The 16,683-nt window shown below is 41.6% G+C and overlaps 1 protein-coding gene across 4 annotated transcripts; it reads right to left on the bottom strand.

The window, feature by feature from the left end:
* Window positions 1-2: 2 nt before the first annotated feature.
* On the bottom strand, window positions 3-15,956 carry LOC113586614 (nebulin-related anchoring protein). Of its 4 annotated transcripts, XM_027024853.3 has the most exons (43): window positions 15,717-15,955; window positions 15,334-15,428; window positions 15,062-15,149; window positions 13,912-14,016; window positions 13,704-13,808; window positions 13,069-13,173; window positions 12,634-12,741; window positions 12,446-12,550; window positions 12,236-12,343; window positions 12,034-12,141; window positions 11,318-11,425; window positions 10,883-10,999; window positions 9,842-9,946; window positions 9,592-9,699; window positions 9,239-9,352; window positions 8,963-9,061; window positions 8,746-8,850; window positions 8,545-8,652; window positions 8,323-8,430; window positions 8,025-8,222; window positions 7,825-7,929; window positions 7,621-7,719; window positions 7,397-7,501; window positions 7,189-7,296; window positions 6,747-7,058; window positions 6,540-6,644; window positions 5,493-5,591; window positions 5,188-5,292; window positions 4,988-5,095; window positions 4,729-4,842; window positions 4,449-4,646; window positions 4,148-4,252; window positions 3,934-4,032; window positions 3,718-3,822; window positions 3,508-3,615; window positions 2,886-3,197; window positions 2,633-2,737; window positions 2,409-2,507; window positions 2,180-2,284; window positions 1,977-2,084; window positions 1,564-1,875; window positions 1,172-1,324; window positions 3-1,005 (listed from the first exon to the last, which is right to left on the bottom strand). In XM_027024853.3, the coding sequence occupies exons 1-43, from the start codon at window positions 15,786-15,788 to the stop codon at window positions 706-708; spliced, it is 5,538 nt and encodes a 1,845-aa protein (XP_026880654.3). In that variant the 5' UTR covers window positions 15,789-15,955; the 3' UTR covers window positions 3-705. The 4 variants fall into 4 exon arrangements, with proteins under 4 accessions (XP_026880654.3, XP_081553257.1, XP_081553258.1 ...); XM_081697131.1 differs by lacking the exons at window positions 8,323-8,430; window positions 8,545-8,652; window positions 8,746-8,850 and having other exon boundaries at window positions 15,717-15,956; XM_081697132.1 differs by lacking the exons at window positions 13,704-13,808; window positions 13,912-14,016; window positions 15,062-15,149; window positions 15,334-15,428; window positions 15,717-15,955 and adding an exon at window positions 13,307-13,664 and having other exon boundaries at window positions 13,069-13,274.
* Window positions 15,957-16,683: the final 727 nt, after the last annotated feature.

Below are 16,683 nucleotides of genomic sequence, written 5' to 3'. Positions count from 1 at the left end.
TGTAGAGCTTTGACAAAAACCTTTATTTTTGGATCTCATGGTCATATGGCATACATCAAACATGTACCCATGATTGAGCTCATAGCTGTTTTCATTTGGCATACTGTTGGAAGCTGAACCCGTCAAGCACACAGTGTATCAAATATCTCTTAAAAATAACTTCTGCAGTCGGCAGTCTGACAACATGGCTGTCCGTCTGTGAATACACAAACTAGTCAAGTTTGACTTTCAATGCTAAAGACTAGTGCTAATATGAAATAAAAATTTTCAGTTATTTCAAAATAAGATGTGTTTGTCTTCAAAATAACCTATAGAAAGCTAGGGGTTTCATTTGTTAATAGCTAGAAAGACACTTTCCATCTACCGAAATCAGTTCCACCTTTTTCACATGCATGACGCACTCTCCAAAACAATAACTTCCTTGTGTTGTCCCAGTTTAAATGCTCCTCTATGGTCATAAATAAGGTACATTCATAATATGCACTCTACTCTTACCTTCTTTATCTTGTCCATCATAATTACATACAAATTACATTCACTTTGCTCACATAAATATCCTTCAATCTCCCCTCACTGTCTTTTTAAATCCTGATAGAGAACACCAGGCTCTATGTAGCATCCTTATATAAGTTTAAAAAAAGAAGGTGTTTGGCTTCCATTATTGTAGGTTTGTTTTCAGCAGATCTATCTGTTCTTGACTTGTTTTCACTGAGCTGACTCTTCTGTGGACTGCTTCACCACAGACTGACTTGTAAGGGATTGTTTGCCAGAGGACTGATTGGTGATGGACTGGTTAGTGGAAGAGGGAGATGTTCCAGATTGCAGTATCATGGACTTTGTGGTCTGAGCTTGCTTGAAATTAGTGTGGATGGTCTTCTTCCTCTTGACATGGAGGATCTCCATGGCATCTGGATTGACCACAGACTGCTGGACCTGCTCCCTGGACTCCACCTGCTCTGATGAGGTCTGCTGCTGCTCCTGCAGCTGTTGCTGACGTTGGAGCATCTGCAGGAAATGAGGTGAGACAAGATGAGAAGACGAGATGAGGTGAGATGAGGAGTAACAAGTGTAAATAAGGTTTGTAATGATGCACTTTAAAGCGAGATTACATTTCCGTATATATATTTTAATCAAATTCATATATTTTACATTATTGCATATACTTCCTCACCATCAGCTGTTGGTACTTGGCAATGGCCTGGTCAGTATCCAGCCCCTCAGCCAGCCCAAGCTCTGCTGCCCTGCGGGCCAGCTCTGCCTTATGAGAGCCTGGAGGGGTCCAGCCCACTCCCTTCATCCAGTTTAAGTCTGACTTGTAGTTCACCTGCATCCAGACACCAACAATCACCAGATAATGTGCTAATCTCAGAGCACATTATCTTAAACGCACATGATATCAAAATCCCAGTATCCTGTCAAAACTGCCTCGCATTGACACAATTAGTGCATGTGCATGGTGGTTATTCAAATTCCTCTTTGTTGGTCTACTCGATTCAAAATTCCTGTCTGGGGTTTGTAAACATTATATGACATAAATACTTTAGTATACTCTGAGCCACTCACATCACTCTGTAGCTTGTAGGCCTGTTTAGCGTGCTTGACATTCAGCTGCTCTGGGTCGCACGTGTAGTTGTGGATATGCTGGCGGTAGCTCCGCTCGCTGGCCTGGGCCTGGCTCTTCTTGGCATGCAGGAACTCTGGCTGGTCTGCATGGATCTTGTAGTGCGAGCAGCTCTCATGGAATTGTTTCTTGTACTCGTTGTCGCTCTGCAGCTTGCCCATGGCCAGTGAGTGTCTCATTCTGGGGTCGTCGTCCACGCTGAGCAGGCCTACCTGCTGCCCCTTCTGCCTCACATAGGCCTCCTTGTAGCGGAACTAAGGCATGATGGGACAGACAGTGGGAAACATGTTCAGATCATGACCAGTTACATAACACGTGTTTATTCAGTGAGGCTTCAGAGATGTTCTCTACTCACATCGCTAGCGATTTCTCGAGAGGCCTTGGCTGTCTGGAAGGGAATGGCATCCAGTCTGAGGTCATAGCCTGCAGTCTTCACCTGGTCACCTGATGCCTTATACACTTTCTAGAGGGTACAACACAGGATGTATATGAAGTGCTCATGTCAGACAAAGCAGATTAGTAGAGCATCCATCTTGAAAAGTCTGCTTCAAAACTTACATCACTGATCTGCTGGGCATTGATCTTTGCTCTGATGAAGTCAGGGTGATCAGGGGGTAAGGTGTATTTGTGCATGGACTCAGAATCTCCAGACTTATACCTCCTCTGAAATGTACAGTAGCAGGTTATTTCTTAATGACCAAATAGATACAAAAATACTGCACTTTTTCTGTCAGCCCTGTAACATTCTCTGCATGTTGGTACATGACATAAGACAGAGCAGATATACCTCACTACACTGCATGTAGCTGTTCTTGGCATGGACTATGTCAGGGGAGTCAGCCACCTGGGTAAACTTCAGCCTGTCAGGAAGTTGACGATACTTTTTCTGCAATAACAATGAAGGACAATGACCTACATTCCGCAAAAGCTATATGTTAGCAGGTACAAACAGATATCTGATTTGCTCAGATATTACTTTCACAAAGCCGGGCTACACGATGGTGTACTCACGTCACTGATGAGCTCTCCAGCTCTCTTCGCAGATTCCAGCTGAGGTGCTCCGACTGTGTCCCATGCCACACCCTTCATAAAGTTCAGATCTGATTTGTAAACATTCTGGGGGGGGAGAAGACACAAATTACTCAATAATATCATTTAATCTTTTCATTCTCTTATGACACCAATATTATTTTAGCCTTCTGATCTCCTTCGCCAACACCTTTGACAGCCTTATTTAACCTCCAGCGCCCAAATTGTCTCTCACCTGGCTCTGCAGCTCATAGGCCTTCTTGGCCCACTGCACCTTCATGTCATCGGGCAGGACAGTGTAGGAGTGGAGGTGGCTCTTGTAGTCCTGGTCACTGGCCAGGGCCTGGGCCTTCCTGGCGTGGGACAGGTTGAGCAGGTCCAGCCCCAGGTGATACTGGCTGCTGGCAGACACTGCGTCTCTGCGGTAATTCTTGTCGCTCTGCAGACCGGCCATGCGCAGACAGTGCAGCAGATGGGTGTCATCCATGATGCTGCGTGCACCGATGTGCTTGCCCTTCTCCAGAATGTGGCTGTGCTTGTACTGGTACTAAAAAGATGAACAGGTTCAGACTTCATGCTGCTAGCTACTAATAATTGTGAATGAAAATAACTTTATCAAAGAACAACCTTCAAATTCTAAAGATATGAAAGACGTTTTAGGCTAAGTACACAGCATACAGTAAAGTGCACAGCCGTCTGTGCATTACATAGAAGAAAACATTGAAAACATTTTAAAACCTTGTCCTAGGCATGCAGGAACGCATTATGCTGGTTCAGGCTATGGTTGACCAGACAACATTGCTGCCTATGTCTAAAGACAGTAGCAGAACATGTAAAATTAGTAAGGGTTGGCTTACATCACTGGCAATGCCTGTGGAAGCTTTGGCTGCCTGGAAGGGGATGTCCTGCATGGTCAGTTTATAGCCTTGAGCTCTCAGCGTGTGCCAGGACTCTTTATACTTGGACTAGAACAAGAATGATGAACTAGTGAATGAAGATTAGTACAACAGTCAGTATGTAGTATAATAAACAAAGGAGCTGCAGTGGGGTTGGACAGAAGGGCTCACATCACTGTAGTTAGCAGCGTTGATCTTGGCCTGGGTGAGCTCTGGTCGCTCTGCAGTGATAGTGTAGTTGTGCTTGATGTTTTCATCTTTCTCTTTGTAAAGGCGCTGCAGTCAGGGGAATGAAACACACACGTTCATTCTCATCCTGTTTTACAGATAACAGAACCAATGAGGAAGTCAGTTCACAGAAGGAAATCACTTCACAACTTCACACACCTCATTGGTAATCTTGTTACTGAGCATAGCATGAATGATATCCGGGGAGTCGGTGATGGAGGTATGCTTAAATGCGTAAGGCTGTTGTCGATATTTTTTCTGTCAAATGAAAGAAAAGGCAAAAAATGTTCAGATGCTCTATTTCCACATTTGCTTATTGCTGACTACTGAGTATTTTGGATGGTATGTGAAAAATAAGAACAGTGTGTCAGACCTCACTGATCAGGTCTGTTGCATGCTTGGAGCCCTCAATTTGTAAAGCACCAGTGGCAATCCAGGCTGCACCACGCAGGTAATTCAAATCAGAACGATACGCTTTCTGTTACACACACATACACAAACAAACAAACACTGCTTAGGGAAACTGCAAACAGAGTGACTGATTTTATATAATGTCAAACAGGTCAAACGATGCTGATGACAGCCTTTCATAGTACGTAGTAGATAGTACATCCTCACATATATCACAGTAAATGATTGTATTGTATTGAGTACAATATGAGGCCTGAGGTTACCTCACTCTGCAGCTCATAAGCTCTCTTGGCAGCCTGCACTTTCAGATCGTCAGGCAGGGCAGTGTAGTGGTGCAGGGTGTGTCTGTAGTTCTGTTCACTGAGCAGAGCCTGCGCCTTCTTAGCATGGACCATGTCCAGCATGTCCATGGGTAGGTGAAGCTGAGTGTGTGCCTTAGCACTGTCCTTCTTATAGTTGCTCTGCAGCAGTCGGTGAGAGGTGCATGGTCACACATGTCCAAACTGAAATCTAAATGATTATGAATTGGAGTCCTAGACTCACATTGCTCTGTAGCTGGGTGGCGTACACTGAGTGGGCCATGTTGATGTCATCTTGCAGTCCTTTAAGCCCAATCATCTTCCCCTTCATCTTCTCAAACTGCTCTTTATACTTTTGCTGAAAGAGAATAATTGTGGAGTCCAATAACTTTTTCCGTATTCCAAAAATAAGGGTAGATGTAAAAGAAATCAACCAATCAAAAATGAAGGAAAAGCAGAACAGGAAGTATAGTAGTGTTAAAAAGTGTGTGAGCCATGCCTACATCACTAAGGATCTCTGTAGAGGATTTGGCTGCCTGGAATGGAATGGCATCTAAACGCAGCTTGTAGCCTGCATCCCTTAGCTTTGTCCATGACTCCTTGTAACGTGTCTGTTGAGAAAGCAGCATAATACATTACACCCCAGTGCCGAACGTCGTTTGAGAGCTTTGGACGTAGTGGGGCGTGCAGGCAGTGGAGTCACCTCGCTGAGGTTCAGGGCATTGATCTTGGCTTGCATGTGCTCTGGCAGATCTCCTGTCAGTGTATAGATGTGCTTCTCATTCTCCCCTTTCTCCCTGTACAGCCTCTGTGGGATCACATATCACATCACAACTGGCAGTGAGTTACTAACAGAAACCTAGAAATGCTCCATGAAACAAAAAAGCTCTCACAAAAGCATGTCGTCCAACGTAAACATTCCAATTAAATCTACTTATTTTCTAAATGTATTTATTTACAGAATCAAAATAGACTGTGAGCCTGATGGTTAATGTAGAATTGGCTTACGTCTATTGCAAGCTTATTGCTGAGTTTGGCCTGCACCATCTCTGGTGTGTCCTCCACACTGGTGAACTTCAGAGCGCTCGCGTTCTGCCGATACTTTGTCTGGAACACACAAATATCAGAGATTTTCTCAGTTCCTTACTGGAGTCTGAATTAAATGTAGAAAAATATATAGTGATTTACATTCTAAGGTACTGGCTCAACCATAGATAGTACATGAGCTCTATCCATATTATCACATTTCAAGGGTGAAAAGTATAGACTGTGTGTTATGTTTTATTATGTACTCCTGAAATTACATTTACGGCATTTAGCTGATGCTTTTATCGAAAGCGACTTACAACTATGACTGAGTATAATTTGACCAACTGAGGGTTAAGGGTCTTGCTCAGGGGCCCAACAGGCGGTTTGGCAGCAGTGGGGCTTGAACTGGCAACCTTCTGATTACTAGTGAAGTACCTTAACCTTAAGAGGTTCCTTTGAGAAACATTAACCCTGGCACATAATTTTCTATTTTCATAGTTCTATTTAAAAGCAGTTCTGAGTTACTCTGTTCTGAGTAAAGTATGCCTAGCGATATTAGTCTTATCTGTATTTCAGGTAGAATGATACAAATGCAGCTGTATGAAGCAGGAGTTTGTTACAGTCCAGTTATTGGAAATGTCAGCATCATTTCAGCATATAGGGTTAGATTGTCCTACTCAGTGAGGTTATTCTCAGACAGACATTTTTTATTTATCATTTGCTGAGTGAGGGGTCCTCAGAGGTCATGCTCTAATAAACTGACTAAAAAATCCACCCCTGTTCTCAAATGACTCCCTTTCCATAAATACATCATAGTAAAACTGTCAAGTAACTCTAACCCACTTCCAAATGTTATGTAACTGTTGTATTTTACATTGAATAAAATGTTTAAAAGAAGGGAATTAATGTTTTCTGTAATTTTAGTTTCATTAGATGCTATTAGATGCTTTGCAGTATTAGATCCTAGTGACAAAGTTTGGAGACCATGGACAGATGTGTGCTGGGAATGTTCTTGTTGTAGAGTACCTCACTGATGAGATCACTGGCCTTCTTAGCCTGCTGTACATCAAGAGATCCAGTAGTCTCCCAGCCCACACCCTTCATCCAGTTCAGATCTGATCGGTACTTCTTCTAAAGAAAGTAAAGGAAAGCAGGACAGCAATCTTTACATAAATTATCAGTATGTTTCAGTGTAGCATGCTGAAATGTAGTTTTTTATTCTCTGACTCTTACATCACTTTGTAGGCCGTAGGCTTTCTTGGCCCACTCCACCTTCATGTCACTGGGCAGGCTTGTGTACTTGTGCAGGAAAGTTCTGTACTTGGTCTCTGTGGCCAGGTCTTGGGCCTTTTTAGCATGGCTGATGGTCATCATATCCAGCGAGGCACTGTATTTGGTCTTACTATCCTCGTACTCTTTCTTATAGTTGCGGTTACTTTGGAGCTTGGTGGCCAGAGCTGAGTGGGCCATCTGGGAATCATCTGTAACCGTCTTCACCCCAATCATCTTCCCCTTCGTGATCTCATACTGCTGCTTGTATTTCACCTACAGACAAGCAGGAAAGGAATATTGATGGAACAGCCACGTGCTCATATATTTTGTTGATGGTTTAACTTTTATTATAGCTTAGGTTGCCAGGTCAAACTCTTAAGAGGACTGGGTGTTGGTTACTTACATCGCTGGCGAGATCACGCTTGGCTTTGGCGGTGAGAATAGACAGCGCGTCCATTCTAAGCTCAAAGCCTTTCTCCCTCTGGGCCTCCCAGCTGCTCTTATATATTTTCTGAAGGATACAAATAGAACACAGAATAAGCATAAAATCATAATGTAATGTAGGTTATGTGATGTAGAGATAAGGGATTGATTGGTGCTCAAGCACGTACATTGCTAAGAAGATCTGCATTAGCTCTGGCCTGCCTATAGAGAGGTTCGTCTTTGCTCAAAGAGTACTGATGGATCATCTGCTCCGTGCCTGCTTTGTATGTCAACTAAAAAGACCAGTCATATTAATAAGGTGACATTCATCCTCTCACAATTGCTTGCTAGACGTAAGAAATATCCAGCAGACAAAACATGGTGATAGATATGTTTACAGAAAGCATCTAACATCACTCTGCAGCTCCTGGCTCTTCTTGGCGTGTTTTATGGAGAGAGTGTCGGCCACCTGGGTGAATTTCACACCGTCCACCTTCTGGCGGTACTTTTTCTGTGGGGAAGAGACGTAGAGTACTCAGTCAAAGAAAGATACTCATATCAGCCTCCTAAAATACACACACACACACACCCACACACACACACCCACACCACTCACCTCGCTCACAAGCTCTCCCGCCTTCTTGGCCTGTTCAACATCCATGCAGCCCTCAGCCTCCCAGCCCACTCCTTTCATCCAGGTCAGGTCTGAGCGGTACTGGTTCTGTTGGGGCAAAACCAAACACCAGTCCTCACACTTTGCATCAATGCTAAGAAAACAGTTCTTGTAGTCCCATGTGTATTTCCCCTCCTCCTTACATCACTCTGAAGGTTGTAGGCCTTCTTAGCCTGCTGCACTTTGATGTCATCAGGCAGTATTGTGTACTCATGGAGCTTCGTCCTATAGTCCAGGTCACTGGCCAGGGCCTGGGCCTTCTTTGCATGGCTAAGGTTCACCATGTCCAAAGGCAGATTATACTTCGTATGTGTCTCCTTTGAGCCCTTCTTATAGGCGATCTAACAACGTAGAAGCGTTTGGTTCGCTTTAATCTTTCAGTGTAAAACAAAAAGATTAAAATCTGTTCCTTTTTTATCTTTTTCGGTGAACAGCATTTACCTCACTGCTCAGCTTGCCCACTTGGAGACAGTGGAGGGTTTTGGAGTCGCTCACATTCACACCCACTACCTTGTCCTTGTTTTTTGCATAGGATTCCTTATATTTGATCTGCAAGATATGTCCCATGTTTACTCTGTCCTGATCTGACATCTCTGTATGGGATCATAAGATCTCCACATTTTGGTCAGCCTTGATATATGCATAACGTTAATGAATGCTTACATCACTGGCCAGGTCTCGCGAGGCTTTGGCAGCTTTGAAGGTCAGTGTGTCCAGACCAATATCACATGCCTTAGACTTACTTTTCTCCCAGTCCTCTCTATACTTGATCTGTGGTCATGGATAAAGTCAACAATGCTATGAATACACTACGCCTCTAAAACCCAAATGAAGTGTTGCTGTTGTATGACAGTCTAAACTCACATCACTGATGAGCTCGGCGTTGGCTTTGGCCTTCTTGAGCAGTGGCATGTCTTGGGCTAGGGTGTACTGTGTCTTAGTTTTCTCATAGTCAGCTTTATAGTTCAGCTGCAGGAGACGTCAAATCAGACTCATGTCACCGCAGTGCTTTAGAAGCACTTTAAATATGTCCATTAAATAAGTGATGTACTTTACTGCTGGGAAACAAATTAATACTTACATTACTAAGCTGATGAGCATTGATTCGGGCTTGAACAATGTCAGGAGTGTCAGTCACCTGACTGTATTTCAGCTTGTCAATGTGCTGTCTGTAATTTTTCTGAATAAGAAAAAAATAATCAGAAGACTATGGCTATGAGGCGGTAATATATTTTCATATATATATTTGGCAGGGTAATTGACTTGCAAAATTTTGTAAGTAAATACACTAGTTACAGACATCTCCCTTTAGTATTATCTATATATCTGCCTCAGTTTTCACATTAGGCAGACTTACATCTTTGAGAGGCTCAAGTTTCTTCTGGGTCTGATAAGATGGGGTGATGTCAGCTGGGTAGTTGTATTCACCCTGCTCTGTCTTCTCCTGCTCGTACTCTGACTTATATGCAATCTGAAATTAAGAGCATTAGCTATGGCTCTACACATCTGTGACGAAGCACATTTCTTTAATAATAATTGTCATCATAATAGTAGACAGCTGCAAAATCATTACACTATCATTTGTAAATGTTATTAATACATAGGTGTAATGTGATATATGTCCAGTTATGCTTTTGGGTTTACAACATGCACTTAGTACAATCAACAGACTACATGGGGTTAACGGTAGTATATTATGGGCAATCTTACATCACTGGCCAGTTTTCTGACTTTCATGGCATGCATAGTTTTCTTGTCAAGTCCAGTCCCTTCATAATGGCCCTTCATGTGACTGGTATACTTCTCTTTATATTTATTCTACAATGAAACACAATATGATGGAAAAATCAGTACTAGCATACCAACATTTTTAAAATTATTAAGCACCCATAACATAGATAAAATGTGTATTTAAATATAGAAAATGTTTATGCAGTCACATAATAGATGCCACACTCACATCACTGGTATACTGGGAGATCTTGGACACATTTTTAAACTGTGGTGTCTCACAGTAGTTGATGCTGTGTCCCTTTGTTTTCTCAAGGTCCTTCTTGTACTCAACCTGAATGAGGGCGAAGTACAGAGGGGATCACATTAACTTTATGCTTGCACTCACAGTGATGCATCACTGCTCTGGAATCCTAAACCTCTATCCCTAGTGATCTTTACACTCCCCACACAAAAGCCTTTCTGTCCGTCAACCCACGAAGATAGATCCGGCTGAGATGACGATGCAGCAGACGGCCCACAGCATCATCAGGTATCAGCAGAGGTATGTGTGTGGACATTTAGGCTGGCAGCTCTGGACTGTGACTTGGTGTTTTCAGCCCGGTGTCTGTCTCCATGCTCTCTATGTAGAGCTGATCTCAGTAGGAGAGCTGCGAGAGAACTGAATGCAATGCAGGTATGGAGGCTTTGTGTCGGACAGAGGTCATGACCAGTGGCTATTTTTAACCTTCTCTGTCATTCATTATATTAATTATATTACCAAAAGGTCTGATTCTGATATATATAAAAAAGAGGATTGCAGGTAAAGCACTTTGATTGAGATATATATATATATATATATATATATATATATATATATATATATATATATATATATATATATATATATATATATATATATATATATATATAGAGAGAGAGAGAGAGAGAGAGAGAGAGAGAGAGAGAGAGAGAGAGAGAGAGGCAGAAAGAAAGACAGAAAGAAATGGAGAGGGGGGGACACCTTGGACAGAGGTTCTTCATCAGCCAGGGAGCTAACCAATAGACCGTAGCTCTAAGGCTCTGATGACACATTGCAGATGTTCGATGGATGTAAGTGTGCACTGCAATAATACTCTCCATTTGTTGAACTGTTGTGAATAAGATGACTATAAATCAAATCAATGTATGTTGCACTAAAGAGTAGAACGTACGACCGTATTAAGTCAGGTTTGGTGAAACCATCGGTGGAGGCTTTTTAGTAGAAGCATAATAAAACAACACTTCTCACCTCACTGACGAGCTTGTTGATCTTACGGGCGTTCTTCAGGGTCAGGTTGTCATCAGGGTTTAGGGAATGGTAGGCCGAAGAGCCCTTCATTTTGTTCAGGTCCTTCTTATATTTCAGCTGAGGTTCAAAAATGGAGAGCTCAAACATAGTTGGTGGTGTTTGAAAATAATGATCCCAACGTCAGGCTGCATTCTTCTGGTGTGAAACAATGCATGCGCTCACACCCACCACCTGGGTGGTGTGACTAAATCAGTCTGATGGTAGTGACAGCTCTGGATTCCTGGTTGGAAGTCATGATTGATTCCCCAACCTGGAGCTGAGATTCCACTCAGAAATCCTGGGTCAATAGTGTGACCCAGCTTGTATTTGGTGCAGAAGGGAAGCCCCTTAAGTTTGCATCTGATTCATTCAATCATAAGACATGGTACTACTCACATCACTGGCCATATCATGTGCTTTCTTGGCCATCTGGTATCCAGGAGTGATCATAGCAGGAAAGCTCCCCTTGCCTCTTTGTTGCTCATAATCCTCAATGTAGGCATGCTGAGAGAACAAGAGTCACAGATACAGTGCATATAATTAATGATGTTCAATGGTAATATAGAAATACTGGATAATAACTATACCTTGTATGCACATTAAATTTAGTAGTCTCTGTGTAAACAGTTTCAGCCAAAAACACAGATCTAACCACTAAATTACTCAAGGGAAAATTTCATGCAAGGTGATGCGGCATGGCGGCTTGCGGGCATTTCCATTAAGTCTGCTCAGTTAAAATCATGAATATTAATTTTGTTTGTTTATTACTTGTAAAGGTAAATTGAAATACATGCCTGAAGCCTCACCAATCTGCTACAGATAACAATCAAATTAGATTAATTAACTGTTAGATATCATTCTTTCTGCAGGGTACTGTCAATGTATTTTTTTAATAAGAAGTTCTGAAATAAATGAAGAACTTTTCATCACCTTATAATACAGATGTATGCCTATGAGTAGTGTATCTTGCAGGATATGTCCAGATTACATGATTAAATATCAGAGAGAAACATTTATTTGCAGTGAGTGGCAGTGTGCTGTCTGGCATTTAATTGACCTCACTGGGTGAGCAGAGAAGTGTCCTAGAATGGTGCTGGCATGGTGTGTGTCACCTGGCTGAACTTCTCTGTGTTCTCTTTGGCCAGCGTGAGCTCGGCAGCTCCAGCGTCTGTGCTGCTCTTTCCCTTTATCTCCTGCTCATACTGCTGCTGGTACTTCACCTGCACAACACCAGCCATCCGGTTATGTGTGCGTGTTGGGGGTGGTGGGGGGGGTTGTCAGTGTGACAGATATGCGGGGTACGCCAGCGCTTACTTTGCTAGCCATCTCGTTCGCTTTCTTGGCCACTTTGTACCCAGGAGTGACATGAGCAGGGAAGCTCCCTTTGCCCCGCTGCTGGTCATATTCCTCTGTGTAAACAACCTGTTTTTCGTGGACACAATGTTAGTGTCATCTCCATAAATTAATCTAGTCTCATAAATTCCTCTGGAAGGTATTATTGATAGCGTATTCGTGTGTGTTTACATCACTAGCAATCCTCCCTTGACTTTTAGCTAGGACCACTTCAGGGGTATCTGTCACAGTTGTGTACTTTGACACCCTTTCCTCATGGCCTTTCTTGTACTCCACCTGAAAATAAATCAAAATGCAATTTGCTAGGATCTCCTGGTACAACATTCACTGTGATGTATACTGCGGGAGGTTTGACTTACATTGCTAGCGAGAGTGTTTGCTTTCTTGGCCACTTCATAACCTGGCGTGAGCATGGCAGGGAAGCTGCCTTTTCCTTTGGACTGCTCATAAATTTCTGTGTATTTCACCTGTCACTCAAAAGCAGAGGCCTGAGGTAACACATTTGAGCAGAAGAGCTCTGGTGTCATGCAGCATTCTTTGCACTTTATATTTGCGAAATGATAGTGAGAGCATGTAATTCTCAGTAGTAAGCTACTTGCTGAACACAATTTAAACTTTCCCTATACACTTACAGGATTTAGCATATAGTGTTTTTATAAATATATTTTTTTCTTTTCTCCTAATTGGCTCAGTTTAACTTGTTAATAATTGCCTTTGTAGAATCAAAATGTGTAAGGCTCAGTAAAAGCCACAGTGAGGATGTCATTTTATCAGAAAGGAGAAAGTGGACATACATCACTCGCCAGTGACGTCCCTGTCTTAGCTTGCAGGATCTCAGGTGTGTCGGTCACGGAGGTGAACTGTGACACTCGCTCCTCATGTCCACGCTTATACTCCACCTAAAATCTCATTCTGTTAACACAGCTTATACTCCACCTAAAACACTGTGTACACAGCTTATACTCCACCTAAAACACTGTGTACACAGCTTATACTCCACCTAAAACACTGTGTACACAGCTTATACTCCACCCAAAACACTGTTTACACAGCTTATACCCCACCTAAAACACGGTTTACACAACTTACACTCCACCTAAAACACTGTTAACACATCTTATACTCCACCTAAAACACAGTTTACACAACTTATTCTCCACATATAAACACATGCCATTAACTTATACTCCACATAACACCACAAACCGATAACACAACTTAAACTCTACGTAAAATCACACATTGTTAACCCAATTTATCTCTAGACAAATTCCAAATACACTCTAATGCATATTCCAACAAAGACCCCAAAACCCATAAATGTTGATTGTAATTCTGATTTTGAGTAGCTAGCTTTTACTCTGTCTGAGCTGCAGCCATCACTTATGCGTCCGTGTGTGTGCACAGCTCAGGGAGGGACAGTACTTACATTGCTAATGGTCTTCTGGGCCTGAGTCATGCGAACCATCTCCTGGCTGGTCACATTGCCTGAGTGCCATGTCTGCTGCTCAGAAAACTGCTCAGACTGGAAGGCCTAGGGAAGGTTTCAGTACAGATCCAACTTACTTAATTTCACTGGTCCTGGATTTAAGATATCAATGACTAATATGATGAGGCAAGATGTACAGATATTTCACCTGGTTGGCCATTTGGCTGTCCCGACAAGCCTGTTCTAGTTCTTTGGACCTCATGTCATAGTGAAAAGTGGACATGAAACGTTCACCCTCCTCACGATATTTAATCTGAAACCAAGAAGGTTTTTAACATAATTAAACCACTTAACACATCACTGCATAGTACAATACAAGAAATGAAAAACATAATAAATTTAAAACATGATTATAAGGTTATTTCTATAATCATAGTTGAAAAGCTACACATCCCTTGTGCTGTATCCCTGGCTATGAGTATGTGGGCAGTGATATCTTTTCACACTGGGAAATGTTTTGTGGTTCATACAGGTCTTTCCAGGAAGTGAGAAAATTATGTGCATGATGGAGGTTTACTAAGATACACACTGGAACTTGGTGGAGTCCAGGCAGAGGGAATTCTTAAGCACACTGACAGACAGTAGCAGGTGGGCATCCCAGGACAGTATGAGAGAGAAATAGAGAGCAAGACAGACAGACAGATGGGGGAGATAGAAAGAAAGAGAGACAGACAGACGGGGGGTGGGGGGGTCAGGATAGGGAGGTCAAAAGGGCTGCTTTCCTGAGAAATAAATTTAACTGCCAAGTGCATAAAGCAGACTAGGTGTCATGTCACTGCCCTGCCATAGCCCAGAAATAGATCCCAGCAAAGACCCAGAGTCCTCATTCCAAACCTGTAGAGTCACCAGGGCTTCAGAGCCCTCCTAAAAACAACTTAACATTGCTCCCATAAAAAAGCATGCAGATAAATTAACTTCAGTCACCCATTCGTAAAGACTTTTCATTTCAGATGAATTTGGCAACAGACAGGCAAGAGCCTACACTGAACATCACTCTAACATTCTAACACACTAACACTCTAAAACATAAGGCTTAAAAATCTTAAATGCTGTATAGTTATCATTTGTGTTAGTCAGATAGTGGTCTGCCATTTTAATGTTGGCATTTAATAGTACCCTAGTTCAGCACCCTTGTTTTCAAATATCCTATTTATAGACTATTGCATTTCTCATATATTATAGAACCCACTAATCAATGAAGCTATTATCTCTATATGAATACTGTATTGTGTTTACATATTGGACAAAATGGTAAAGTTGAAATCTGTCTAGTATCTATTACTTAATTACAAACTCACCTCACTGACAGCTTCCGCCTGCTTCTTGGCATTGATGTTTATAGGGGTTTCATAGACACTAGTGAAGGTGTTGTTCCTTGGATTATGGCTGAAAATGACATATAAGACAATTCAATAGAATTAAAAGTTACGTATCCATGGTAAAACCATTTGCACTCTTCAGATTACTGATGTTTGTATAAATCCATCTTTACAGACAATAAATGGTTCTGATACATTTAAAGAGAAAATATTTTGTGCGATATATCTGGAAAAGACCATCCTGTACTCACACTTGACAATATGGCCGCTTCTGGTGGCTTAGAAAATTATTTGCAGTAAGTACCATTTTACAGACCTCACAGTGAAAGCATGCTTTATGCCAGTTCTGTTTATGATAGAGAAAGAGAGAGAAAATAAGAAACCACAATGTATTGCATAAAAAATCCAAAGCTACTTTTAGTGCTTAAGTCTAAATTCTCAGAGATATACAGCTGAAAGTATTGTACCCAAATGTACCTTTCTTGCTAAGTACTGACATATTGTATGAATGATTCAATTAATTAATTAATTAACAAATTAATTGATTGGTTGATTTAGATTAAATAACAAATTTCTCTCTCTTTTTAACCATACTTATTATGCATATTCAATCATTACACATGGCCACTCTTACCTGACCAATGAGACTGACTTTCTCAGCTGGGTATACCACAAACCCACACCTGGCACAGTTTGGAATATTCATGTTTTTTCCCTCTTAGGACAAAAAAATTAAATGGTAAATAAAAAAAATCAACAAGCAATCGCCGCAAAACTTGAGTAGTCTCTGTCAGGCCACGGAGAGGAAGGCAATGTGTCTCAGACAGTTCCCTATTCCTACTTGTGTCTCACTCTGTGACCTATGATAAACTTAGATCTTTCACAGGCAGGCTGTCTATTACATGTTCTAGATGCAAAGTCCCCCCCCCCCCCCTTTAGCTTCTAACAGTCATCTGATTGGCTCTCCAAGTGTCTGTTATTTGAGAGGGTGAAAGAGAGATGCTACTGTGTTTATGTAATTGAATACTGAGTTTACTGTTGTTCATTTAGGTTAAATTAGTAACAGTGATCTCCAGCCTTTCCAGATTTGATCCAAAATAGGTGAATGAAGTCATACTGAGCTTGTTAGGTGCATGTGTAATGCATACCTAACCTATGTGCTTTCTTTTATCATGCTCACTTAGGGTGTATTTCTATGAATATGCTTTCATGGTGACTGAAATATTGTGGTCCACAGAACCTTGCTTCAAGATAAGTCATAACCTTATTTAGCAAATGTCTTGTAAACCTGTTCAAGACAATCTTAAAGTAATCCAGAGTATTTAAAATATATTACTCACTTTGATTAACAATTTCAGTTACATTTAAGACTGTGTATTATGTATTCTGTACTCTAGTGAAATGCATTTTAAAACTAACCTTCCCAACACTATATCTTTCAATCCAGTGGCTTCCAGATAGTAATTATTTAATTAACGATGCCTGACTGAAAATAATGAATGCCTCTGAGACTAAGGCATATGTCCTCATGAGAATAATGTCCTATATCAGTACTGTGGGATCCATTGACTGATGGCACATTGCACAGAGAATGCCTACTT

This window comes from Electrophorus electricus, chromosome 15 (genome assembly GCF_041902795.1).
Source record: "Electrophorus electricus isolate QZ-2024a chromosome 15, ASM4190279v1, whole genome shotgun sequence".
In the NCBI taxonomy this organism is placed as follows: domain Eukaryota; kingdom Metazoa; phylum Chordata; class Actinopteri; order Gymnotiformes; family Gymnotidae; genus Electrophorus; species Electrophorus electricus.
Note: the sequence above shows the minus strand (reverse complement) of the source record. Positions and strands in the feature narration are given on the sequence as shown.

Coding starts and splice junctions, on each gene's coding strand:
- LOC113586614 (XM_027024853.3), bottom strand. CDS start 15,788: ATGAATATTCCAAACTGTGCCAGGTGTGGGTTTGTGGTATACCCAGCT. Junction 8,653..8,745: donor ACGCCGAGCTCATCAGTGAT/GTGAGTTTAGAC, acceptor CCATGACCACAG/ATCAAGTATAGAGAGGACTG. Junction 2,508..2,632: donor CTGGAGAGCTCATCAGTGAC/GTGAGTACACCA, acceptor TTGTTATTGCAG/AAAAAGTATCGTCAACTTCC.